General features: G+C 34.3%; 1 protein-coding gene across 1 annotated transcript; it reads left to right on the top strand.

The window, feature by feature from the left end:
- The first annotated feature begins 1,184 nt into the window (after positions 1-1,184).
- On the top strand, positions 1,185-2,199 carry LOC127124405 ((+)-cis,trans-nepetalactol synthase NEPS2). Its single transcript, XM_051054157.1, has 2 exons — positions 1,185-1,491; positions 1,568-2,199. The coding sequence occupies exons 1-2, from the start codon at positions 1,219-1,221 to the stop codon at positions 2,099-2,101; spliced, it is 807 nt and encodes a 268-aa protein (XP_050910114.1). The 5' UTR covers positions 1,185-1,218; the 3' UTR covers positions 2,102-2,199.
- Positions 2,200-27,702: the final 25,503 nt, after the last annotated feature.

Below are 27,702 nucleotides of genomic sequence, written 5' to 3'. Positions count from 1 at the left end.
AAAGTAACCAGCCACTAAGGCACCACACAAAAATGCATATGCCATGACATGACGATGATAAAATGCAAGCACGTCACTTAGAAAAATCCTGATAATTAGGCAATATACCATCTAAATAACAACATATCATCATGCACATGACTAAAATAATAAGTTTTTAATAATAAATGTTACCTTTTAGGCAAACAACACTCAGGCAACAAGCAAACACTACTCAGACAACAATCAACCACATACAAACATTTACGATACGTAATCACACCACTTAGGTAAACATACCGTAAAAATATAATTACACATAATGTTAATTATTTCATAATCAAAATAACTTTTACTAACAATTCCAATAGCAAAATCGAACTCACATATATCACCGGAGAGTGGCTATGGATCCAATAGTTCCATCTCCTCAAGGGGATTGGACTCTTGCTGGCGTTGTTTGATGTTGTGGGCATCACCGGTATTGATGGTATCTTCTACCGTAGGGGATGAAACTCTCCTGTTAACCATGGTTGAAAATATTTGGGTGTAAGAGTGAAGGGTAACAACGTGTAGGGTGATGCTGATGAAGAAGGTGTGACCTAGGTTAGTTTTACAGAGACTCCGCTGTATTGGTCAAAAAGTACAGGTGTGTTTAATTAATACTAGCGTCCACGTGCTCATCTGTCCGTTTTTTTTAATGCGCAGACGGATAAAAATATGAACGGTATTTTTTGTGTCTATTTTAATTTAAATTCAATTGATTTTGAATATCAAATTTAAGAAAAGAAATTTTCCAAAAAAATTGTTTGACATCTCTTATTCTTCTCCATGACACCGCGTCTATCAAGAAAGCAATGTTACTACTTAATACATTTTGGAAGGTTCTGAACCCGCAATGACGACATCAGATCAAACTGTCATTAAAAATATTCAATGAAAACATTCAACTAAAAACAACTTTTCAATAACTGATTCATGGTCATGGATATGGATGTCTTTATTTTGTGGTGCCCACTTTTGTTGACAATTTAAATCAATTTGGCGGGCTACTATTTTTGGTGTTGAAACTAATGTTTGATTCATGAGAGTCGCGGTTGACGGTCCACCCAATATGAAAAGATCAACATGACTTAGTATCATATTCGATCACGTCTCGTAGACCCAATCAATATAAAAGGATAGTAAGGATCCATTTTCTGTACATCAATAAACAAATCATTTTCCATACATACAAAAATGGCAGAATCTTCATCAACCAAAACCGGTCTTAGGTTAGCCGGCAAAGTAGCCATCGTCACCGGAGGTGCCAGCGGTATCGGCAAAGAGACGGCGCATCTCTTTGCCAATCAAGCTGCACATATGGTGGTGATTGCTGATATTCAAGACGAGCTGGGAATTCAAGTGGCTGAATCTATTGGCACAGATAGATGCACCTTTATTCATTGTGATATTAGAATTGAAGATGATGTCAAAAATCTCGTTCAATCAACCGTCGATACTTATGGACAAGTAAGTATAATCTTTTATAAACACTATGGATATTATACCAATAGATATTATTGACGTATGTTGAATTTTACTACAGATAGATATTATACACTGCAATGCTGGGATTATAAGTCCAAGTGATCAAACCTTGTTGGAACTCGACGTTTCTCAAGCTAACGGCGTCTTTGCAACTAATGCTATAGGAACTGCATTGTGCGTAAAACACGCCGCACGTGCCATGGTGGATGGTAAGGTGAGGGGTAGCATTGTCTGCACGGCGAGCATTTCTGCTAGCTACGGTGTCACGATAGGGACAGATTACTCGATGTCAAAGCATGCGGTATTAGGGTTAATGCGCTCAGCGAGTGTCCAACTTGCAAAATATGGTATAAGAGTGAACTCAGTGTCGCCAAATGGATTAGCAACACCATTAACCGAGAAATTGCTAGATGCAGATGCAAAGACAGTGGAAGAGATTTTTTCAAAATTCTCGATGTTGAAAGGAGTGGTTCTAAGGACTAATCATGTGGCAGATGCTGTGTTGTTTTTGGCATCTAATGATTCTGATTTTGTCACTGGCTTTGATCTTCGTGTGGATGGTAACTATATTACTAGTGACGCTGTAATTTAAGGGATAAAGCATCACACTTCTAGTAGTGCAAAGAGTGATGCACATGAAAGAAATAAATGGAATAAAGCATCACACTTCTGCAGTTTTCATTTGCTTTAGCAGGCATCTTATTTATGTTCTGTTCTTTGGTGTAATCTTTGTATCTTTAGGCATTGCTTATGCCTTGTTTTTCATATCATAAATTTTGTAATTTCTATTTTTTATGGGATGTGTTATCTATATTTGGTTAATTGTGTCACTTTCTTGTATTTTAATTTTAAGTGTTTAATTGTCGCGCCTTATTTAATATGTCTACAATAATAGTTATAGTGTTAACTACAACAATCCATCTTCATCTAAGCTTTATCTTAAATACTTTTTTATTTGAAAAATAGAAATGGTGTGGAATAAGATAATAATCGTAGTCGGTTTCTTAATTAAGACACAAATTTTCTATCGGATCTTAGTTTCATATGACTTTCTATTCCATTCTTATTATAAGGAAGTATTCTTTTCATAATTTGTAATCAACTATGAAAAGTAAAGAAATATCTGTTTACACTTTTCTTGTATGCATTTATCAAAAAGAGGTGAAAAGAACTAGAAAACCACAAACCAACACGAATAAAATAAAAAAAAGAAAAACTTAAAGAATCAAGGCTCAAAGGGCTACATCTAATGGCGTGCTAGGTGAAATGTAGGGTTAGGTGGTAGCATCTGGTGCGAGTAATTTATGGTGAATTATGGGTTAGCGTGCTAGTCGAGATGGTGTTGTGCTGGGTGAGCAAAGGCGACCAAGGACACATGGAAGACATGAAATAATTGCTTGTTGAAGAAGATAACAGGTTGGTCAGGGTGTTAGAGCATGGTAGGCGCATTAGGCAAGAGGACGATGCGCCCATCTCGAGGATCAAAAATTTTCCTATAAGGAAAGGTTTTTCTTTCATTGGAAAAGGAGTTTCGGTGGATCGGAGGAGTACAAAGTTAGAGTAGGATAAGAAAGGAAGTTTGAAGGCAAAAATGTTGCTTAGGTGAAAGGGCAGTTTCCAAAGTCGGCATCTCAAGAAGGACTCGTTGTTACACTAGCCATATGTATACATAGCTAAAATTTCTATTATTGGGGTTAGATATAGTAATTTTATTCATGTGCTAAATAGGTCATGGTGTTCTATGGAAATCTACTCATGTTGTAATACTTGTGACTCTTTAATCTTAATACTTGTTTTAGCTTTGCAACCTAAATATGTTTTCATGATGTGACATGACATTGATAGGTGTTTGTCGTTATTAGATCCAAGATAATCACCTATTGAGTACTAATCCTAAACATATGTATAGACTCATTATCCACACGCATTATGGGAGGATTAGTGTGGTGTTTCTCTCCTTTACAATTGTTGGGACTTAATGATTTATGTTGGTTAATAGTAATGTATATCGTTTTATTAGATAATGTATTATTCTAACAGCGCGAAGACTGAAAATAGATACGAATGATAGTAACATGTGGTAGTATTATATGTTAAGTAGAGAAGTGTATTACCAACCTATGGATGTGCATGATAGATACATAATGATTAAATCTACCCCTAGCAAGCATTCTCACTATTAAAACCGACATCTCCAATTTTACTTTACGTTATTTATTTTCTTGTCGTTTACTTTTCCTGCGTCACAACAAACACAAAACCCTTATCATGCTTAAGATACAAATCACAACAACCATGTATGTAAAGCTTCAAGTCGCTATGGATATGATAATTGTAAAACTTATTGGACACGTGACTTCGCACACAAGAGAATGTGAATTGTATGTTTCAGAAAAACATAGTTTTGAAAAACTTTTCGGTTTAGAATCGATTGGCACCAAGCTCAAATCAATTTGTAGGCATGGGCTAAGCTATTAGTGAGATCAAAATGGTAATAAAATATATTTAGACCTTATTAGTCATAAGGCGTTGTTCTAATTGATTACGACACATTTTAGAACTTCTCCAATCGATTGTCATGAGGTGTCAATCGATTGACAAGGGCAAATACTTTCCCATATCTTTTATGACAATTCCTAACTTGACTGACACGACTTCGAAAAAAGTTTTGAAATTTTTTCTTGAGAAAAATATGTGAGAAAACTATTTATGTGTGTGTGATTAACCATGCACTTTTACGAGAATGCCTTTATCCTTTTACAAATGTATTCATTTAGACGTGCTGAGGTAGATTTCCATATATTTCAAGACTTATCAAATGATTTAATCCTTGTAGGCACTTGCTTGAGCTTGAGATGAGGATTGACTTATATTCCATTTGGTTTCCATTATCAGGAGAGTCAAGTCCATCAGACCCTAATAATCTGGTTTGCATCTTTAACCGTTTTATGCTTGACTTTAGTTGTTGTCATCATTAAATTATTAATTGTCAATTATTAAATGAATGTTCATCGTTAATAGTTATCATCATCAAAAACATGTTCTATGATTTGGAAAACAAAGTTCCATAAAATTTACTTTTTCTGCTAACGCAACAGTCCTATCTCCTAACAATTTATAGGATCTCTTCTAAGTCATCACAAAAACGAGATTCATGGAAATGTTTAGGGCGACGCGATGAAAAACTATATCTACATCTATTCTGAGTATATCATAAGGGATTTGGGAGGATATATCCATGATCTTATGTTGTATGAGACCTATTTTTTCCTCCTTAGTTTATGTCAAAAAGGTACCAAGTTTCTTGGTTTAGAAGATTTGGTTCCTAATTTGAACTTCTTTGAGGTTCTCGGTGGGGACTAGTCGGTCTTTTATATACTCTTCCCTTAGGTCTAAATCTATGAATTTGATTCCATGTCTGCTTGGTATTAATGAAGGATTTCTAGTAATTACTACCTTTTTTTTTATCTTGAGGCTATCTCGATAACATTTCCCGACTATCTCTTGATCTTCTTTTATAATCTCAACTTGTATATTGTCTAGAGGGTATTTCAAGGCGAGGTAAAGTATGGAAAAGGTTGCTTCTAAAATGTTAAGTTTCGGGGAAAGAATGATTATATTGTATAATGAGGGGGATCTTACTACAAGTTACCTAATTTTGATGACTACGAATGCTCAAGAACTAAGAAAGAGACTTCTGACTCTATAACAAATTATTAAGAGATTTGGGTAACAACTACACTTGATAGACAATTAGAGGTGTAGACAAAATATAGCTTTGAAAGACTCTAAGACGTAAGAACTTCTAAAATCTACACAAGTATTAATATGTTTTAAGTAATAATATTGACAAAGTAACTTGTCTTTGATTGTCAAGTTTCGGAGTCTTGTGGTATGGTGTATTGCTTGGTGTTAGTCTTCTTCTTCAGATCTGCAACTCCTTATATAGAGAGGAGAGAAAAGAGATGTTGAAAACTTCCACCAAAAGGTTGGTTAACATTTTTACTTGATTAGACATATTGTGTCGAAGGATTGCTATATGATATTTCAAGATTCTGAACATGTTTGGAAGATAGAGTGATCTTGATTTTGTGGATATGTTCTTGAGACTCCTCCCAACCATTATTGACCTTGAATCCACTTATAGGTCAATCGAATCAACATGTCGATATAGTCAGTATGTCAAAGCTTCTGATTTAAACTTTAGACATATGTGAGAGTGTTGTTGTATATATGTGTATGCAGTATATAATCATATTAGTATGATGTGTGTGTGTAAAATTAATGTATGCAACATATAACCATTAATTCTATACCATTATTTACTCTTTCTCACCTTCTTTATTTCTAACACATAGTCCAATGCATATAAATACATGTTTACTTATTTATTTTTCTTGTTATTAATTAAAATATATGTTTTTAAATACTCACATTAAAATGCTTTATATTTACAGAATTATTAAAATAATAAAATAACAAATATAATAATAACTCTTAATCGTAGTTATTAAATATAATAAATATATTTATAAAATTAACAAAAACATAGCAAGTATAAAATATAAGAAAATTAACTTTAATAGTACTAAGTTATCAAATAATTATTTATAAAACAAATAACTAAATAGGCAAATTATAATAAATAATTAAAATATAATTATAGACATAAAATAAACTATTCAGTAAGTGATAAAAATTAGTAAAAGAATAAATACATTCTTACCTCCTTAAAATAGTTTCGTCTTCGAAATTAAAAAGTATGAAATATTAGAATATAACTCCATCATTAAATAAAATCAAACGATAATAAAATCAATTTTTATATGATACAAAATTAAAATATTATAATGCATAAATAAAATAGTTACTAATAAAAGATAAGTCTTGGGTGTTACCTTATTGAAACATACATAAGTAGTTTTGTCCACGAAATTAGGTTGCAACAAATAAAAAAAAAAATTCAAATACATCTTACGTAAAACAGTTTAATTCTTATTATTTAAATTCACAACTGAATGTTTTAATAAATTCTTTTTAGAAGGTATAAAAATTATGTAAACTATTCACTTAAGTTTATAACAACAAATGAAAATAATGGAATGTCACGCTTCCATTTCGCATGCTAATCTCCAATAAATATGGTCATTATTTAGTAAGATTTTGAAAACAAATTTATATGAGATAGTCAACATAGCATAAAATAGTTTGATAAAGTTTATTATTACATGGAAAGATAAATAAATTCTTTAAACAAAATTACAGTAAAATAAAATTACTTTATAAAAGATGACAAGAATATTTATACAACAATCGCATAAAATCACATTATAAAATTGAAAATAGAGTATATAAATAAGTCATTTAAAAAACAAACTAGAAGGTAATAGTTAAATCAAATCGTTTATCGCATCCTCCTTCTCTTAAGATGTCTAATTAACTTCACTCACCCTGACTATTAGTGAAACCTTTCCCTTCCAATCCTAAAGATTTATGTATACTATTAACAAGAAATTGAGGAGGGCCAGGTCCTTAATTTGTCCTTAGTTAGTGAGAAATCATATTTGTGGTACATACAATCCTACCCAAATAGTCATAATATTTGCTATAACTTGCACTTAGAATCCGTTGAATTTTTCATTAATCCTTGACACATTTGATTCACGTTCTCCCTTAGAATAACACGACATATGATAACTAATATAAATACTTCACTTACTTGTGCCAAAAACACACACCATCTCTGAATGATGGATGTTGAGTCATCTATATCCTACGACCTAGTTAAGTCGAAAAAGATTTTATAAATAGTCTTGACTCTGGATGTTCTAGAAGTTTCATGTGATTTCAAATAACCATATATTAAAACAATTAAGGAGTAACATCAAGGAATCACACAATCAAGAAAAAAAAAGATGCACAGGATATAGGGTGCATGCACTCATACCTCATTTCATATTTAGAAATATTTTTCTTAAACACACTTAATAACATCAATCCACAACCCTCAATTGCACCATATCATAATATTTTCACTTTATTTCAATCAATTAATACGTAACTTAATTTAACATAAAACAAAATTATTTTAATTATCTCAAATCATAAATGTTTTTCTTTTTAAAAAAATATTATTTAATATCAACCTCATTAATAGAATAGAGAATTTCAATATATAAATAACAATAAAAGAAACTACAACACACATAAACAATAAAAATTTAATACAACAAAGTTACATATATTAACAGAAAATAGCACTTCTTTTAGTGACAAACAGTAACAAAAAGATAGTGCCGAAAAAAATTTAGTGACAAACAGTAGAAAATAGATAAGGTAGAAAATAACTTCTAGTGGTAGACAAACGATTTTAGATTATGTAGAAAATAAATTTCAGTGACGGACAAAAGATTATGCATAAAATAACATTTAATGACATACAGTAGCAAAACAAATTTCACAGAAAATACATTTAGTGATTGACAATGAAAATTCAAATTCTAATAGTAAAGCTAATCTAAAAATCAAATTAATATACTAATTCTACAAAAATAATTTATAGGTGTATATATCATCATGAAAATCATCTCTAATTTTAAAAATATTGGTTATCACACACTATAAATATTATTTTGTTATTCACAGGAAATACACGACACTATCCAATTTCATAAAAATGTTTGTGAGATTAAGTTTATTTTTTTTATGAACACTCTCATTAACTTACATGAATTACAAACAATCACAACCATAAGAGACAACATCTATATAAAAGTTTGCACAATTAATCATAGCAACATGTTTGCGAATCAAAGTTCTTATATCACACACGAATTTGTTTTTCTTTTCATGTTTACTCATAGCATATATTCAACATTGAAATCAACTAAATAATTTCCTAACTTATAACATGCTTTAATGTGGTTATATTTTTCTACTAATAAAGTAGATATAATAAGGATGGAAAAAATAGCAACTCCAACCACAAATAAATCAAAATGCTCACGCGTCAATCAAAGACCAGCGAAATACGAAATCCTCCCACACCAAAAATATTTATCCGACGATTATGGCTCTTATACCATATTGCAACGCCCTGGATTTTGGTCCAGCATATTATTTTTAAAGATATATTTATTTTAAAATTCATATTTAGTTTTAAAATATGCGACTTTTTTTTAAAATTGAAATATCTAAAGAGTTATAATATTCATTACATTACAATTCCAATAAAACCCGATTTTTTTATTCCAGCGGCCACCTATAAATAACTTCACACCAAACTCACTTTATATCTTAAAATTTCTTGTACCTAAAATGTTGATTTGTAAGGGGTCAACTTCCATGATTCACCACCATGCAAAACTAAACTAAAGAAGAAATTAAAAATTAGAAAATACAGATGTACCATTCTTTTGCCGAAAATATACAAATTAGACTCCCAATTTTCTCAAAATAAAAGGATAAAAATATTAACATCAGAGTATAAAAACACATGTTCACATAACCTAAAATAAAGATTTATTATTCATTAAGAAAAAATAAATCTTAACATATATAAATAAAATATTCTTAAAAATGTAAACCGACACTACACCAAAAACTGGAATAGACAGCGCACCTTAGAGGGCGCTTTCTTAAAGAAGCGCACTCTAAAGTGAAGAGAAAAATAAGGAGGAATAGACAGCGCACTTTAGAGGGCGCTTTTGAAACAAAGCGCCCTCTAAAGTGAAGCAAAAAAATAATGAGGAAATGGAAGGACACCAATAGAGGGCGCGTTTATGAAAGCGCCCTCTAAGGATACCCTTAGAGGGCGCTTCTAAGAAAGCGCTCTCTAAGTCCATGTACAACAGCGCACTTTAGAGAGCGCTTTTGTAACAAAGCGCCCTCTAAAGTGAAGCAAAAAATAATGAGGAAATGGAGGGACAACAATAGAGGGCGCGTTTATGAAAGCGCCCTCTAAGGATACCCTTAGAGGGCGCTTCTAAGAAAGCGCTCTCTAAGTCCATGTACAACAGCGCACTTTAGAGGGCGCTTTATTACAAAAGCGCCCTCTAAAGTGAAGCGAAAAAATAATGAGCAATAGACAGCGCACCTTAGAGGGCGCTTTTTTTCCACAAGCGCCCTCTAAGGTCCCCTTTAGTAAACATTAAAATTATAACATACTGCGCGTTTTGTTATTTCACTCTCTGTTATTTTCGTTCTTTTTCACGTTAGGGTTCTAAGGCGTTCTCCTTCCACCTCTGTTAGATCTACGACGTTTCCTCCTTCTGGCACCAAAGGTACGTTTGTTTCGTTTTAGCTTTGCCCTATTTCTTGCTTTGTTTTAGCTTTGCCCCATTTCAGTTTTATGTTATTGTTGTCTATGCTACGTTTGTTTCAACCTGTAAAGTTTCAATATTCATAGTCATTTTAAATTTGATAGCGCATGCGTTAAATTTCAAGCCCTACGTTTGTTTGGGTTTATTAGGCAATTGACGGTTGGTTTTTAGTGACCATGATAGCGCATGCAATGGGACTACATTACCCAGTAGTTAGGGTTATACGACCTATGAATATCTGTTTTGTGTCAACACCAGTATCATTAGAAACCTAGGTCCGAATGTGTTTGAACTCTTCTGAAATTGTTTTTTGTTTATTCTAATTAGTAATGGATAATACATGGATGTCTTCCAATCGATTGTCGAGAGAGTACGAGAATGGGGTATTAGAATTCGTTAAGTTTGCCGTTGCGCACGCCGAAGACCTCAGTAGAATGATATGTCCTTGCTTGGGTTGTTGTTATGGGAAACGGGTTGACGCAGTTCAGTTGACATCGCATCTAATGAGGCATGGAATTGATCGAAGTTATACATGTTGGAATTTGCATGGTGAGAAAAGTAACGAGAATGTTGAACCGGGGGATAGTACGAGAATTTGCAAATCTGTCGTATTTTGGTGTTATCGAGCGCATTTGGGTGTTTGATTATGAGAAGTTTCAGATTCCTATATTTGGTTGCAAGTGGGTTGAAAATAATAACGGCATTCGAATGGATAAGTCAGGATTTTTGCAAGTGGATCTTAATAGGGTGGGATACAAAGATGAGTCTTTTATTCTAGACTCTCAAGCTAGACAAGTGTTCTATGTCAATGATCCGAAAAGTACGAAATGGTCTATAGTTCTTTTTTCCAACAAAGTAATTGATGAAAACACTGGAGATCAAGGTGATATTGATGTTGAGATTGAATCGTTTACCAGAAATGATCAAGATGAGAATAATATATCAAATGATTCATATATTAGAAATGATCATAATGAGGGTATTTGGATCAATCCAACCGTCCGTGTTGTTAAGAGACATGTAGAACATATTCCAACCAAGAAAAGAAAGAGAACTTAGTGAAAAAGGTACAGGTCAAATGATTTTAATTGTTTTCTTTATTACAGGTAAAATGACTTTTATGATTTTAATTGTTTTTACATTTGTCATCTGATTTTAATTGTTTTCTTTTTTACAGGTAAAATGGCTATTATGAAGTCAATCATCGTGCAAGGGGCAAGGGATGCTCGAAAGTATCAATTGATATTTGTTTAGATGGAGATGCTCTATTATCGTCAAGCCTCATTCGCGTAGATGATGATGCTGGATATTTGAAAGTATCCCTCTACGACAATGGAACATGTCCATCTAAACATATATCAATTCTATCTTCAAAAGATAAGGGTTCAATGTTGGCAAGTTGCATTGGTTTCCTTGTTCGACAACATATTCCGATTACATGTGATAATTGGAGAAGTCCGGACTTGAAGGTTGGCAAAGAAAAAATATGGTCGGAGATACAGGTACTTACCATATATTGTTATATGTTTTTTGTTGCATCAACTTTGCAGCCCTGTATTGTAGGCAGAATTTAGGACTTCTCAAAGTTGATTTCTTGTTACTTTGTCGTTCATAAAATACACCACTAAATTCTCTACGTTTAATTTTTAATTTTTTTTCATCAGGCTTGTGTCTCAATAGAGGATGGGTATCTACCTAAAGTTACTTTTGTAGTGGTCCAAAAGAGACATCACACCCGTCTCTTTCCTGTCAACCCCAAAGAGACCGATAGAAGTGGAAAAATTATGCCAGGTTTTTTCAATATATTTCTCAACGCAGCTGGTATATATTATCATTTGAATTTATCACTTTTTGCTGATTTTGTTGTTCTAAATTGTCAAAGAAACCGTGGTAGACACCGACATTTGTCACCCTAGGGAATTTGATTTTTACCTTAACAGCCATGCAGGAATTCAGGTAATATTAGCTATGTCATTTAACTTTATGCCATTGTTTACTATTTGTTGCTCAATCGCCTTTTGACAGTTCTGTGTTATTTGCATTTGGACGTGTTCTTTTTGCAGGGGACTACTTATGCTGCCATCTGTTGTTTTGGTTGAGCCTTATTTTGTATGGATGTGCGATAGAACTACTAGACAGCTTTTGGATATACAGAACATGTTTGCCACCATGGGTGGATGGGCGTTTTTGTTTAGTATTGGTTAGAACTACTAGACAGCTTTTGGATACAGTGGTCATTGGGTGTTGGTTGCTATGTTTTATTCTCTTAATTGTAGTACTTTGAGAATATGTTGTTGTATATTGTTGATCAAAGAATCATATATTAATGTTGTATATATGGAGGATTAATGTTGTATATAAATGGATTCATGTTGTATATATCAATGGATTAATGGTGTATAACATTGGATTAAAGGATGAAATCAATATGAATTTTACACTTTTGCAGCATGCGAACAGGTTACCAATTAAATATATATATCCACTGTTTTTCAAACAATTTTTTTTAAAATAACTAACACTTTAGAGAGCGCTTTGTCCAGAAAGCGCCCTCTAAACACTTTACATTGACAACTTTAGAGGGCGCTTTTTCCTGAAAGCGCCCTCTAAACACTTTACATTGACAACTTTAGAGGGCGCTTTTTCCTGAAAGCGCCCTCTAAACACTTTACAATGACAACTTTAGAGGGCGCTTTTTCCTGAAAGCGCCCTCTAAACACTTTACACTGACAACTTTAGAGGGCGCTTTTTCCAGAAAGCGCCCTCTAAGGTGTCCCTGTATGGACCACTCCAGAGGGCACTTTTTTCTTAAAGCGCACTATAATGTGGCCACTTTAGACAGCGCTTTCTCCAGGAGAACAAAGCGCTGTCTTTACCTATGCCAGCGCCAGATTAGAGGGCGCTTAAAAGCGCTGTTATAGGCCAAAATAAGCGCCCTCTTTTCCCTTATTTGGCGTAGTGCGATATTATTATAGTCAATAAGTTAACACATTATTAAAATAACGTACATGCATGCCATCTAAAATATAGATTTATTAACCACTAAACAAAAATAGATCACATCATATATATATATATATATATATATATATATATATATATATATATATATATATATATATATATATATATATATATATATATATATATATATATATATGGTGAGCAAATTAGGCGGAAGAGCCCCAAGACCTAAAACCCGAAACTATTATCCTAGGCCTTCATTTGCTGATGTGCAATTTGAAGAAAGAAGTAGTTTTATAGAAAATAATAATTCAGGAGAATCCATTGTCGAGTGGAATATCGATGGTGCGTCTGAGCAACAAGTTTTGGATACAATACAAAACATGACCATGGCTGCTACTGCCTTCAAACTTAAAGGAAATACGGATAAACATACTAAAGAGATTTTAGTTATGGGATTTACCGGACAATTAAAAGGATGGTGGGACAACCTCCTTAGTTCAGAAGATAAATACCAAATAGATTCAGCCGTAAAAATAGAATCTAACGAAGAGATTTGTGTTATAACCCTCTTATATGCTATTACTAAGTTCTTTGTAGGAGAACCCCTTAAACTCCAACAAAGAGCAGCTGAGCAATTGCTAAACCTTTATTGTCCAACCATGTCTGATTATAGGTGGTATAGAGATATGTTCTTATCTAAACTATGCCTTAGGTCGGATGGTGCGGCAGATTATTGGAAAGAGAGATTTATTAGTGGTTTACCTAGGTTATTTGCAGAAAAGGTAAAAATTAATATTAAGCAAAACTTTAATGGAACGATCCCCTATCAGTCATTAACCATTGGAGAATTATCTAATTATGTAATTTAAACTGGTATACAAATTTGTACAGATTATAAATTACAAAATAAGATTAAGAATGAAAAGGCTAGTAATAGGCGTGAAATGGGATCATTTTGCGAGCAATATGGAGCTACTCCTTTAAGAGCTCCGAGTAACCCCAAGAATAAAAAATTTGCTAATAAAGGAAGAAATAACTTTCATTATCATAAGAAGCAATTTTACAAAGACAAGCCAGAATTTTATAAAAAACCTTACAAGAAAAATTATGGTAAGAAACCTTACAGAAAATATAATAATAAATCTAAACCCAAGGATAAAGATGTTAAATGCTATAAGTGTGGTTGTTTTGGCCATTATGCTAATAAATGTAAGGTTCAAGAAAAAATTAATCAACTGAGTAACTTAGACATTTCAGAAGAGTTAAAAGAAAGCTTAATAACTACTTTAAATAACATCTTGTTAAACTCGGAGGAAGAAGGATCGTCAACATCTGAAGAATCTTCTTACGAAGAAATACATCAAATTGACAATTCTAAAAAAACGGATGATGATTCTGATGAATGTTTAGGCCTAGATTTCTGTAATTGTGACAATTGCAACAAAATAATTAATGTTTTAACAAATAATCAAGCTAATACTTTGATAGGAATATTAGACAAAATGGAAAATTCAGAAAGTAAGAATGCTTTCATGAGACAAATTAAAAATATTATAGATGAAAATGATATTTCCAAAAAAAAATATTCACAAAGTAGAATTTAAAAATGTTATGGATTTATTTAAGAAACCGGTTGAAAAAACTGTTTCTATTAAAGATTTACAAGAAGAAATTAGTAATTTAAAAAATGAAATTAGAATTCTAAAAACCAGGGATGATGAGATAGAAATTAAACTTTTAGAGTTTCAAGGAAACATGATTATTTAGAATCAATCCAATAAAAATTTAGCCCCATCTAGCTTAACCAAAAATAATGAGGAAACTATTATTTTGAATAATGAAGATGGGTATATTAACAAAATAGAAAAATTAATATCTCATAAATGGTATAGTAAAATAAATCTCATTGTTAAAGATAAAACTTATGAATTAATTGCTTTGATTGATTCAGGAGCAGATTTAAATTGCATCCAAGAAGGGTTGATCCCAATCCAATATTATGAAAAAACCAAAGAATCTTTAAGAGGAGCCAATGGTAATAGATTATAAGTTTCTTACAAATTATCAAGTGCTAAAATTTGTAAAGATCAGATTTGTTATAGAACCTCTTTTCTTTTAGTAAGAAATATTCATGAGTCCATTATTCTAGGAACCCCTTTTCTAGTTTTACTCTACCCTTTCACAGTTAATAATGCAACTATAACCACTAATGCTTTAGGGCGTGAAATTAAATTTGAATTCTTAGAACCACCTAAGACTAGAGATCTTAACTCTGTCCAGAGTAAGGTTATATCATTTTGTTAATCAAATTAATGATAAAACAAAACAAATTAATTTCATTAATAAAGAAATACACTATAAAAAGATAGAAGATAAACTGCAATCTCCAAGTATTCAAGACAAAATTAAAGGCATACAAAATAAATTCATTAAAGATCTTTGCTCAGAACAACCTAATGCTTTCTGGAAAAGAAAAGTGCATACTATCTCATTACCCTATGAACCTGACGTTAAGGAAGCAAATATCCCCACTAAAGCCAGACCAATACAAATGAATAAACAAAATTTAGACTATTGTAAAAAAGAAATAAAAGATTTCTTAGACAAGGGATTGATTAGGTCCAGTAAGTCTCCTTGGAGTTGCTCTGTTTTCTATGTTACCAATGCTTCTGAGCTAGAAAGAGGAAGTCCTCGGTTAGTAATAAATTACAAACCCTTAAATAAAGCATTACAATGGATTAGGTATCCCATACCTAATAAAAAGGATTTGATAAACATATTACATAATAAAAGTATATTTTCAAAGTTTGATCTTAAATCTGGATATTTGAAGGAGAATAGCCATCCAAGGCGCAGCGGAATATAAAATTTTCTCCATTAGTGATCCTTACGAATGAGCATGATCAGTGATAGAATCGTTACCTCTTGTGGCGATTCAAACCTTTGGTGCAGATCTCTGATAATGATCGGATCCTTTGAAGCAAATCCACGGGGCGATCACGAACGTTGAATGATGACAACGTCTCTACTCAGTCCACACGAACGGATTCCTTCAATCGCAGTGCTAGCTGTTATGAATGAAGGCTTTGAGTGAGAGAAAGAGGGAGACAAAATTCCAAGTCTCTACTTGAATTTCTGTCTGAGTGGAATGGAGTGACAATGCTTCTACCCAAGGGGTTCTATTTATAGAACCACTTGTGTGGGCTTCAAGCCAAAAAGCCCACTTAAGTGCATTTTGGCCCATATCCCATAATATGCCAAAATCACTTAAGTATTTGGTACCTTACCATATTTCGTCTCCCACTTAAGTGCACCGTACCTTACGGTGTTCCTTAATTATTCTATCTCTTATCAATTCGTCCTTTGTGTGTGACCCTATAGGTTTTCGCGACGTTGGCAATTATATTAAATCACGCATTTAACATAATAAACAGTGAGCGGTATCTAGCAACACATCATTGCTACCCAAGTCACGAAAATGTCATGTGATCTAACAAAACCTCCTGTGATAATAATTATGTGTATAATTACCCCTTTGCCCTTATGTCTATATTGAACACAAGGTATAGACCATGTCACCCTTGTCCAGTTCAATATTGGGCCCATAGACATTTATCCTGTTAAGCAGGATTGGCAAATTCCATCTAGGACACTCATGTCCCTCAGCATGCTTCGTGGAGTACCTATCAACTGCCTTTATGGTTATCCAGTTACGGACAACGTTGGATCAGCAATAAAGCACTCGACTCTACATCTAGGATCCATAGTGGTTTCAGGTCGAAGAGTGGTATACACTATTATCACCATGAGTATTCTCATAGCGGGTCAATCCAGTATGAATATTACTCTTAATATTCATACCTATGTTTAAGACTTGATAACTCTTTATCCATGATCCATGAGACGTGATCATCAGTCTACAAACATAATAGTCTCCATGCTTTAATGTTATCCCATTTCATAATAAAGCTTGACTACGGACACTTTAAGAATAGTGTCCTTATGTTTAATGTGATCTCATGATTAAGTCATACTTGATACATTAAATGGACTATCTATTCCAGGGACTTTATTAAACAAACATAATAAAGAAAAATGCCTTTTATTATTAATAAATAATTCGATACAAGTACCAAAAGTATTGGCCTCTAGGGCTTACACCAACAATCTCCCACTAGCACTAGAGCCAATTAGACATATCCCTAATGCCCATAGATCTAGTATGGCCATCATGCTTCTGCTGCGCAAGAGGCTTTGTCAGTGGGTCAGCAATATTGTCGAGTGTAGGTACTCTACATATTTTCATATCTCCTCTATCTATTATCTCTCGAATGAGGTGATAACGCCTAAGTATGTGTTTGGATCGTTGGTGAGATCTAGGCTCCTTAGCTTGTGCGATAGCACCATTGTTATCACAATAGAGACCAATGGGATCCACAATGCTAGGAACTATGTCAAGTTCACTAACGAACTTTTTGATCCAAACAGCTTCCTTTGCTGCACTTGAGGCAGCAATATACTCGGCCTCGGTTGTAGAATCAGCAACTGTATCTTGCTTTGAACTTTTCCAGCTCACAGCGCCACCGTTTAAGCAAAACACATAACCAGATTGCGATCTAAAGTCATCCTTGTCTGTCTGGAAGCTAGCATCGGTGTAACCAATTACAGCCAATTCTTCCTGACCTCCATATATCAAGAATGAGTCCTTAGTCCTTCTCAAGTACTTAAGGATATTCTTAACAGCTACCCAATGGGCATCACCAGGATCAGATTGGTATTTACTCGTTGCACTTAAAGCATACGAGACATCTGGTCGAGTACATAACATGGCATACATGATAGATCCTATTGCAGATGCATATGGAATCTTATTCATGCGTTCCCTTTCTTCCTTAGTTGAAGGGGATTGTGTTTTTGATAGACACATGCCATGTTGCATAGGTATGAATCCTTTCTTGGAATCATGCATATTAAAGCGTCTCAGCACTTTGTCTATGTATGTACTCTGACTTAGGCCAAGCAGTTTTTGTGATCTATCTCTATAGATTCTGATTCCTAATATATAGGCTGCTTCACCTAGGTCCTTCATAGAAAAGCATTTCCCCAACCAAGTCTTTACTTGTTGCAGGGTAGGGACATCGTTTCCAATGAGTAATATGTCATCTACATATAATACCAGGAACACGATCATGCTCCCACTAACCTTCTTGTAGACACAAGGCTCATCTTCGTTCTTAATGAATCCATATTGTTTTACCGTTTCATCAAAACGAAGATTCCAGCTTCTGGAAGCTTGCTTCAATCCATAGATTGATCTTTGTAGCTTACATATCTTATGGGCTTCTTCTGGTATGTCAAATCCTTCAGGCTGTGTCATGTACACATCCTCAAGAAGATTCCCATTAAGGAAAGCAGTTTTGACATCCATTTGCCATATTTCATAATCATGATATGCAGCGATAGCAAGTAAAATTCGAATAGATTTAAGCATTGCAACTGGTGAAAAGGTTTCATCATAGTCAACGCCATGAATTTGTTTATATCCTTTTGCAACCAGTCTTGCCTTATAGGTATGTACCTTACCATCCATGTCAGTCTTCTTTTTGAAGACCCACTTGCATCCTATAGGATTAACTCCTACAGGAGGCTCTACCAAGTTCCAAACTTGGTTCGTGTACATGGAATCTATTTCGGATTTCATGGCCTCTAGCCACTTCTCAGACTCGGGACCAGTTATGGCCTCTTGGTAGGTCACAGGCTCATCTTGATCCATGAGTAATACATCACCTTGATCTGTTATGAGATATCCATATCTTTCAGGTAGGTGACGTATCCTGCTTGACCTACGCTGGTCTTGTTCTACTTGAGCAGGTTGTTCTTCCACAACTACTTGTGTTTCCTGCTCTAATTCCTCCATAGGTGTATCAATGCTTTGCGATTCTTGAATTTCTTCAAGCTCTACTTTCCTCCCACTGGTTCCTTTGGAAATAAAATCCTTTTCTAGGAAAACTCCAGTTCGAGCGACAAACACTTTGCCCTCAGAAGGATTGTAGAAGTAATATCCTCTTGTTTCTTTAGGATACCCCACAAATAAGCATTGGTCAGATTTGGGCTCAAGCTTAGTTGAAATTTGTCGTTTCACATAAACTTCGCAACCCCAAATCTTCATGTAAGACATATGTGGTCTCTTACCACTCCATATCTCATATGGTGTTTTATCAACCTTTTTGGATGGAACACGGTTAAGTGTGTAAGCTGCTGTCAATAGCGCATGTCCCCAAAAGGAGTTTGGAAGATCGGCGTGACTCATCATGGATCGGACCATGTCCAACAGGGTTCGATTTCTTCTCTCAGATACACCATTCCATTGGGGTGTTCCAGGAGGAGTAAGTTGGGATAGTATCCCACACTCTTTTAGATGGTCATCAAACTCTAGGCTTAAATACTCACCACCTCGATCTGATCGAAGAGTTTTAATATTCTTACCTAGTTGGTTTTGTACTTCATTCTTGAATTCCTTGAACTTTTCAAAGGACTCTGATTTGTGTTTCATTAAATACACATAACCATATCTACTGAAATCATCAGTAAATGTGATGAAGTATTGAAAACCTCCTCTGGCTGGTATGTTCAGTGGTCCGCATACATCAGTATGTATGAGGGCCAAAAGATCATTAGCCCTTTCACCTTTTCCTGTGAATGGGGACTTTGTCATCTTTCCAATTAAACAAGATCTGCATGTCTCATATGATTCATAATCAAAAGAGTCCAAGAGTCCATCTTTATGGAGTTTGGAAATGCGTTTCTCATTTATGTGGCCTAACCGACAATGCCAAAGGTAAGTTGGATTTAACTCATTTGGTTTCATCCTTTTAGTATTAATGTTATAAATAGGCATTTCAAGATCAAGGACATATAGTCCATTGTTCATCTGTGCAGTAGCATAGAATATATCATTCAAATAAATTGAGCAACAATTGTTCTTTATTATAAATGAAAAACCAAACTTGTCCAAACAAGAAACGGAAATAATATTCCTGCTAATTGCAGGTACATAATAACAGTTCTCTAACTGAATTATTAAACCACTAGGTAAAGTCAATCCATAAGTTCCTACGGCTAAAGCAGCAACCTTTGCTCCATTGCCAACTCGTAGGTCGACTTCACCTTTTGCCAATTTTCTACTCCTTTTTAGTCCCTGCACATTTGTACAAATGTGAGAACCACATCCAGTATCTAATACCCATGTCACAGAAGTAGATAAATTAATTTCAATAACAAAAATACCTGAAGTTGAAGTCTCTACTCCATTCTTCTTATCTTCCAGGTACTTTGGGCAGTTTCTCTTCCAGTGTCCGGTTTTACCGCAATGGAAGCAGGTGCCTGCTTTTGCTATGCCTCCACTAGGCTTCAAAGCAGCAACGGTGGGTTTGGGTTTGACAACTTCCTTGCCTTTCCCTTTATCACCCTGCTTGATGGGCCTTTTGTTCTGTCTCTTTCCATTTCCGATCATCAGAATGGACTTCACTTTTGACTTCAGATTCTGCTCAGCCGTTCTTAACATGGCTAGCAGCTCAGGAAGCGATTTGTCCATATCATTCATATTGAAATTTAGGACAAACTGACTGAATCTATCTGGCAACGATTGCAAGATCAAATCAGTCGCAAGTTCCTTTCCGAGGGGAAAACCCAGTCTGTCAAGGTTTTCCACATACCCAATCATCTTGAGTACATGGGGACCTACAGAGGCTCCCTCAGCTAACTTGCCTTGAAAAAGGGCTTTTGAAACTTCAAACCTCTCATGCCTTGCTTGCTCTTGATAGAGCAGCTTCAGGTGTTCGATCATATCGAATGCTGACATGTTCTCATGTTGCTTTTGCAATTCTGAGTTCATGGTAGCTAGCATGAGACAAGCAGTTTCATTGGCATCATCGACATGCTTCTTATAAGCATCTCTTTCTGCCTTAGGTGCAGAACTAGGAGGTTCCTCTTCAGGAACAGGTGTCTCCAAGACATACAACTTTTTATCATGTTTGAGGACAATCCTCAGGTTTCGGTGCCAATCCAGAAAATTTGTCCCAGACAATTTTTCCTTGTCAAGGATCGATCGCAAAATGTTGTTAGAGGTGTTTGTTGTCATGGTAATCTACATAAGAAATAATGAAAATATAAGTATCATTGACATATTTAATTAGGCCTTTAATTAAACATGCTCCCACTATTTTACTCAAAACAGATGACCCTCATCATCTGATTCGGAAAATCCCGTTGGAATATTTTCTAGTGGGTCGAGATCCATATTTCACTTCGTTCTAAGTCCGCGTAGGCGGATTACACAAAACTAGGTTATTTAGGTAGGAACTCCTTCCAATTGTATCTCATACAACTCTCGAAAATTTCAATTGGGTTAATAACTCCTTATTCTAATCCATCATATGGATTATTCCCAACTCTTGCTTCTAAACATATATAATCTTATTATAATTTGTTTAGTTAAGTTTGACCCATTGTTTTAACAGTTGGATATTACAATTATCCCATCGCACCCTACTAATATATAGATCATGCACCTCGCGTAGGCGAAACCTACAATTTCCATTACTAGTCTTGATGAGTGTTAAAACTTGGAAAGCTTAAAACTTAATATTTAGTTTTGAGGGAATTGCAATTCTACTGATCTCACCGGCTTGTTTATCATATAAACCGTCTCTCACATGCATCAACATACATACACATGCATCAACATACATATAAACAAAATGAAACAGTTATGGCCCCTAGCGCAATTGTTCTCCCAAGCCAATGAGAGAACCTAAGCTAACCTATAACGATCTAAGCTTCTCCAAGCAAGATCTTCAAGGTTGTCTTCCTTTGGCACTGACTTCTTTGCTTTCTTCATATCATTACATTACATGAAAGAAACTCGTTTTACATACGAGGGAGTGAGATGAGAAAAGAAGTTACATTTGGGAGATTAAGAGAGAGGCACGACACGCAGGTCGTATTTTAAAATCCAAAACAAAACAAAGGAAAACTAAGGCCATAACCGATCACCACAAGACAATAATAAAAACTTTATTATTATTATTAATTCCTTTAATTAATAAAATCAAATTAAATTTCGACGACCGATCACACTACGCAGAGTTAGCCGGGGGTCCGCTGCCCGGACGGCGGGAACGGGTGTTCCGCTGCCCGGTCAACGGACGGTGGTTCCGCTGACCGTTCAGCGGACAGGGGTCAAGGGGGCAGCGCCCCTTGCGGGGTCGAAGGGGCAGCGCCCCTGCTCGAAAATTTTAATGAACAATTCATTTAAAATTGACGTCGGTTTCCGTATCAACACTTGATACTTCAAAACACTTTTTCTGGCCGAACCGGTGAATTTTTCCTTGCGTTAACCGGTTAACCATATGCGTTAACCGGTTAACACTGTTTGAAAACATTTAGAAAACTCTTTTCTGTCTTGCGTTAACCGGTTAACCAAATGCGTTAACCGGTTAACACTGTTTGAAAATCTCAAAATTTTTATTTCGCATTCCGTTAACCGGTTAACCATATGCGTTAACCGGTTAACACTGTTCCAAAAAATTAAAAAAATTATTTTGTATTACGTTAACCGGTTAACCATACGCGTTAATCGGTTAACACTGTTCGGAAAAGTGTTTAGGACGCACAACTCTTGTGCAATCAAACCCCAATCGCATAACTCTCTAACAACACAACCCTTGTGTCGTCATAACCCTGATGCACCAATTTCAGACCGTCAAACACGTCTCGATTGTTAATTCAGTATGATTGATCAACACGTCATTGCTTCACCATACTAATGTCAGATCAAGAAGCAAACGACCATTGATCGCTCAAAGGAAAACAATCATCGAGGTTTTTGAATGAATGAAACAAGAACACTATATCATATATAATGTATTTTGCATCAGGGTTACATATATCACATATATGTAACTTGATCGATCTCAATTTAACCTTTGATTCATTCTGTTTTAATCATATTATTACAGAACAAAAACAGTTATCAGATTCATGGTTTCGTAAGTGGCTCTGATACCACTGAAGGAGAATAGCCATCCAAGGCGCAGCGGAATATAAAATTTTCTCCATTAGTGATCCTTACGAATGAGCATGATCAGTGATAGAATCGTTACCTCTTGTGGCGATTCAAACCTTTGGTGCAGATCTCTGATAATGATCGGATCCTTTGAAGCAAATCCACGGGGCGATCACGAACGTTGAATGATGACAACGTCTCTACTCAGTCCACACGAACGGATTCCTTCAATCGCAGTGCTAGCTGTTATGAATGAAGGCTTTGAGTGAGAGAAAGAGGGAGACAAAATTCCAAGTCTCTACTTGAATTTCTGTCTGAGTGGAATGGAGTGACAATGCTTCTACCCAAGGGGTTCTATTTATAGAACCACTTGTGTGGGCTTCAAGCCAAAAAGCCCACTTAAGTGCATTTTGGCCCATATCTCATAATATGCCAAAATCACTTAAGTATTTGGTACCTTACCATATTTCGTCTCCCACTTAAGTGCACCGTACCTTACGGTGTTCCTTAATTATTCTATCTCTTATCAATTCGTCCTTTGTGTGTGACCCTATAGGTTTTCGCGACGTTGGCAATTATATTAAATCACGCATTTAACATAATAAACAGTGAGCGGTATCTAGCAACACATCATTGCTACCCAAGTCACGAAAATGTCATGTGATCTAACAAAACCTCCTGTGATAATAATTATGTGTATAATTACCCCTTTGCCCTTATGTCTATATTGAACACAAGGTATAGACCATGTCACCCTTGTCCAGTTCAATATTGGGCCCATAGACATTTATCCTGTTAAGCAGGATTGGCAAATTCCATCTAGGACACTCATGTCCCTCAGCATGCTTCGTGGAGTACCTATCAACTGCCTTTATGGTTATCCAGTTACGGACAACGTTGGATCAGCAATAAAGCACTCGACTCTACATCTAGGATCCATAGTGGTTTCAGGTCGAAGAGTGGTATACACTATTATCACCATGAGAATAACTTATGACACTTTGCATAACTTTCTATATAGTATTCTCATAGCGGGTCAATCCAGTATGAATATTACTCTTAATATTCATACCTATGTTTAAGACTTGATAACTCTTTATCCATGATCCATGAGACGTGATCATCAGTCTACAAACATAATAGTCTCCATGCTTTAATGTTATCCCATTTCATAATAAAGCTTGACTACAGACACTTTAAGAATAGTGTCCTTATGTTTAATGTGATCTCATGATTAAGTCATACTTGATACATTAAATGGACTATCTATTCCAGGGACTTTATTAAACAAACATAATAAAGAAAAATGCCTTTTATTATTAATAAATAATTCGATACAAGTACCAAAAGTATTGGCCTCTAGGGCTTACACCAACAATATTATCAAATACAATTAAAGGAAGAAGATAAATATAAAACCGCTTTTGTGATGCCCTTTGGTCACTATGAATGGAATGTCATGCCTTTAGGATTAAAAAATCTCCTTCCGAGTTCCAAAATATTATGAATACTATATTTAATGATTACTCGCACTTCACCATAGTCTATTTAGATGACATATTAGTATTTTTAGATTCTATAAATCAGCATATACAACATATGGACCTATTTTATGAGATAATTAAAGAGAATGGGTTAGTCTTGTCTGAAAAGAAACTTAAAATATTTCAATCTAAAGTAAGATTTTTGGGTTTTGATATTTCCCAAGGTATGTATACCCCCATTAGTAGATCTTTAGAATTTATTAATAAATTTCCAAATGAACTAAAGGATAAAACCCAGTTGTAAAGATTCTTAGGTTGTATAAATCATGTGGTTGACTTCATACCCAACTTAAGAACCATTTGTATACCATTATTCAAGAGACTTAGGAAGAATCCTCCTCCTTGGGATGATTCAATGACCCAAAGTGTTTTGCAATTAAAGAAAATAGTTAAAAAAATTATCCTGTTTAGGAATACCTGATCCTAGTGTCAACCTTATTGTTGAAACCGATGCCTCAGACATAGGCTTTGGGGGAGTTCTAAAACAAATACTTCCGGGCATGGAAAAGGAACAAGTGGTTAAATATTATTCTGGAACTTGGAACCCAACTCAATTAAACTATAGTACTATTAAAAAAGAAATTTTATCTATTGTTTTGTGTATTACAAAATTTTAAGATGACTTGTTTTCAAAAACATTTTTATTAAAAACAGATTGCAAAGCTGCACAAAGTGTTTTACAAAAGGATGTTAAAAATTTAGTTTCAAAATATATATTTGCTAGGTGGCAAGCATTACTTTCTGGTTTTGATTTTGAAATCGAGCATATTCAAGGAATTAAAAATTCATTACCAGATTTTCTAACCAGAGAATCTTTACAGGGAAAACATGAATAAAAAATCAGTTGACCCCAGAGATGATTATGGTCCTCCCATTAAAGATCAAAAAGATAAGGAAATAATTTTAGGTTCTCCATCTTTTATTTCCAAAGTTACCTCTCCTATTACTGCTACACCCTTGACAACTATTAAGCCTACATTATTAACTCCATTAGCTTTTACATCTCAAATTACCAGTCCATTATCTCTCCAGAAAAATCACCCGTCTAAACTAGCCTACTATACACCTCCTTCTTCTTTACCAAAATCGACCTTTATTACCAAAGATTTGTCTATACCAATATTACCTTTAGAAACACTTTACTGCCCTCCAAACTCCTCTTTATTACAAAATAATTCAAGAATTTCCCCCCTAGGATTTTTCTTCATTCCTAAAGACCAAACCAAGACCAGGAAATTCTACGAATTTATCCTGGTAGATTCTGAGTCCATTACTCAAACCCACCAAACAGATCCGAATGATAAATCTAAAATAAAGTTCTCTAAATTCAAAGTTAATAAGGTATTATCTCCTTTTGATTGGAATCAACCTCCATCAGAATTAAAATCTTTTTCTAGAGCCTTTACTCCACAATACTATTCGTACTTTGATTACATGGATGCTTGGTTCAATTTTTTGTCGGTCGAACCTTTCAACCACACTTGGTTTATATGGTTCAACAAGGATATTTGACTTATCTTTCCTAATTGGTTTATCCAGTGGTTCATAATTGTTGGGCCAATTTTAGAAATATTTCCTGATTATGCCTCAAAGGCCTTTAACAATTTTACAGCAAAAACTATCTGTCATGATTACAAGTCTTTATTATGTTTTTGTGTTGTTTTTGAAATTACATGGATTTCATCTTGGACCTTTTCAACTGATCCATTATGGGAAGGGTCCTCTTCTACTCAATTAGTCAAGAAATTTTCTGTTAAATGGTGGTAAAAGTTTAATGCAGATTTGCTTTCTCCATCAAGATTAGATTCTTGGTTCAAGTCTCATCCGTGTCTTTGCAAAAAAAAAGGTCATTTCTCCATAAGATACATCGTTCTTGTTAGATAAATCAAAATTACTTGCCTCATTATCTGCTACTTCCAGCCATAAAGAATTCTTGAATAGAATTAAAGAAGCTATGACTGCTTTATGTGAAAGTGATAGTGCTTCTAGCACTTCTGAAAATAATAATGAAGATGATTGTTATGGAATCATAGATCCCTAAATTATGTTAAAGATAAGTTCAATTATGATGAAGATAAGATTTTGAAGATTCCTCTTGTCAGAATTATTTTGAAGATAAAATCAATTATGGTGAAGATAAGAAGTTAAAGACAACAACGACCCCCTTTGTTGGCCTCAATTACCTTCCACTCAGAATTACTTTTGAATTATTGACTCTACTTTATTAAAGTTTTTTGTTTTATTTCAATTATTCAGACCATATGGATCATTACTTTTTATAAAGTTTATGCTTAGTTTAATTTAGTTTGAAGTCCGTGTGGATCCTTGCCTATAAAAGGATAATTTGTGTGTTATGAAAGGCATTCGAGTTTTCAGTCTTAAAACTTGGAATTTTTGATTGTCATCCTTTGTAAGTATTTTCATAAATAAAAGCAAGTCTTTTAATATTTTCAACATGTCTTCCATGTCTTCCGCATATTATTTTACTCTTACAATTTATTTTATCAATAAATTCTTTATCTTTACTAATATTTCCACCATTATGATTATCATTATTAGTATTATTATTACTATTATTATTATTTTAGAGGCCCCTACCGCTCTCTGGTATTAGAGCCCGGTTGATGGTAATTATTGACTTACATTATCTTTTACTAGATTTCTACTAGTTTTATATATGCATGCTCTTAGCACTATATGATCCGTATATAATCAGCCTGTAATTAAGGCACCGCATAGAAATTATTCCATACAAATGGGAAAAGTAACCAGCCACTAAGGCACCACACAAAAATGCATATGCCATGACATGACGATGATAAAATGCAAGCACGTCACTTAGAAAAATCCTGATAATTAGGCAATATACCATCTAAATAACAACATATCATCATTCACATGACTAAAATCATAAATTTTTAATAATAAATGTTACCTTTTAGGCAAACAGCACTCAGGCAACAAGCAAACACTACTCAGTCAACAATCAACCACATACAAACATTTACGATACGTAATTACACCACTTAGGTAAACATACCGTAAAAATATAATTACACATAATGTTAATTATTTCATAATCAAAATAACTTTTACTCACATATATCACCGGATAGTGGCTATGGGTCCAATAGTTCCATCTCCTCAAGGGGATTGGCCTCTTGTTGGCGTTGTTTGATGTTGTGCATCAAATTATAAAGAAAACTAAGAATGCCTCACTTCCCAAGAGGTTGAGGATGATGAAAGTATATCATTTAACCCAATATAAAGACTAATTTGTTTTTTTCATAATTTT

The sequence above is a fragment of the Lathyrus oleraceus genome, chromosome 1 (genome assembly GCF_024323335.1).
Source record: "Lathyrus oleraceus cultivar Zhongwan6 chromosome 1, CAAS_Psat_ZW6_1.0, whole genome shotgun sequence".
Lineage (NCBI taxonomy): Eukaryota > Viridiplantae > Streptophyta > Magnoliopsida > Fabales > Fabaceae > Lathyrus > Lathyrus oleraceus.
This window is presented reverse-complemented; position numbering and strand designations above follow the sequence as displayed.

Coding starts and splice junctions, on each gene's coding strand:
- LOC127124405 (XM_051054157.1), top strand. CDS start 1,219: ATGGCAGAATCTTCATCAACCAAAACCGGTCTTAGGTTAGCCGGCAAA. Junction 1,492..1,567: donor CCGTCGATACTTATGGACAA/GTAAGTATAATC, acceptor ATTTTACTACAG/ATAGATATTATACACTGCAA.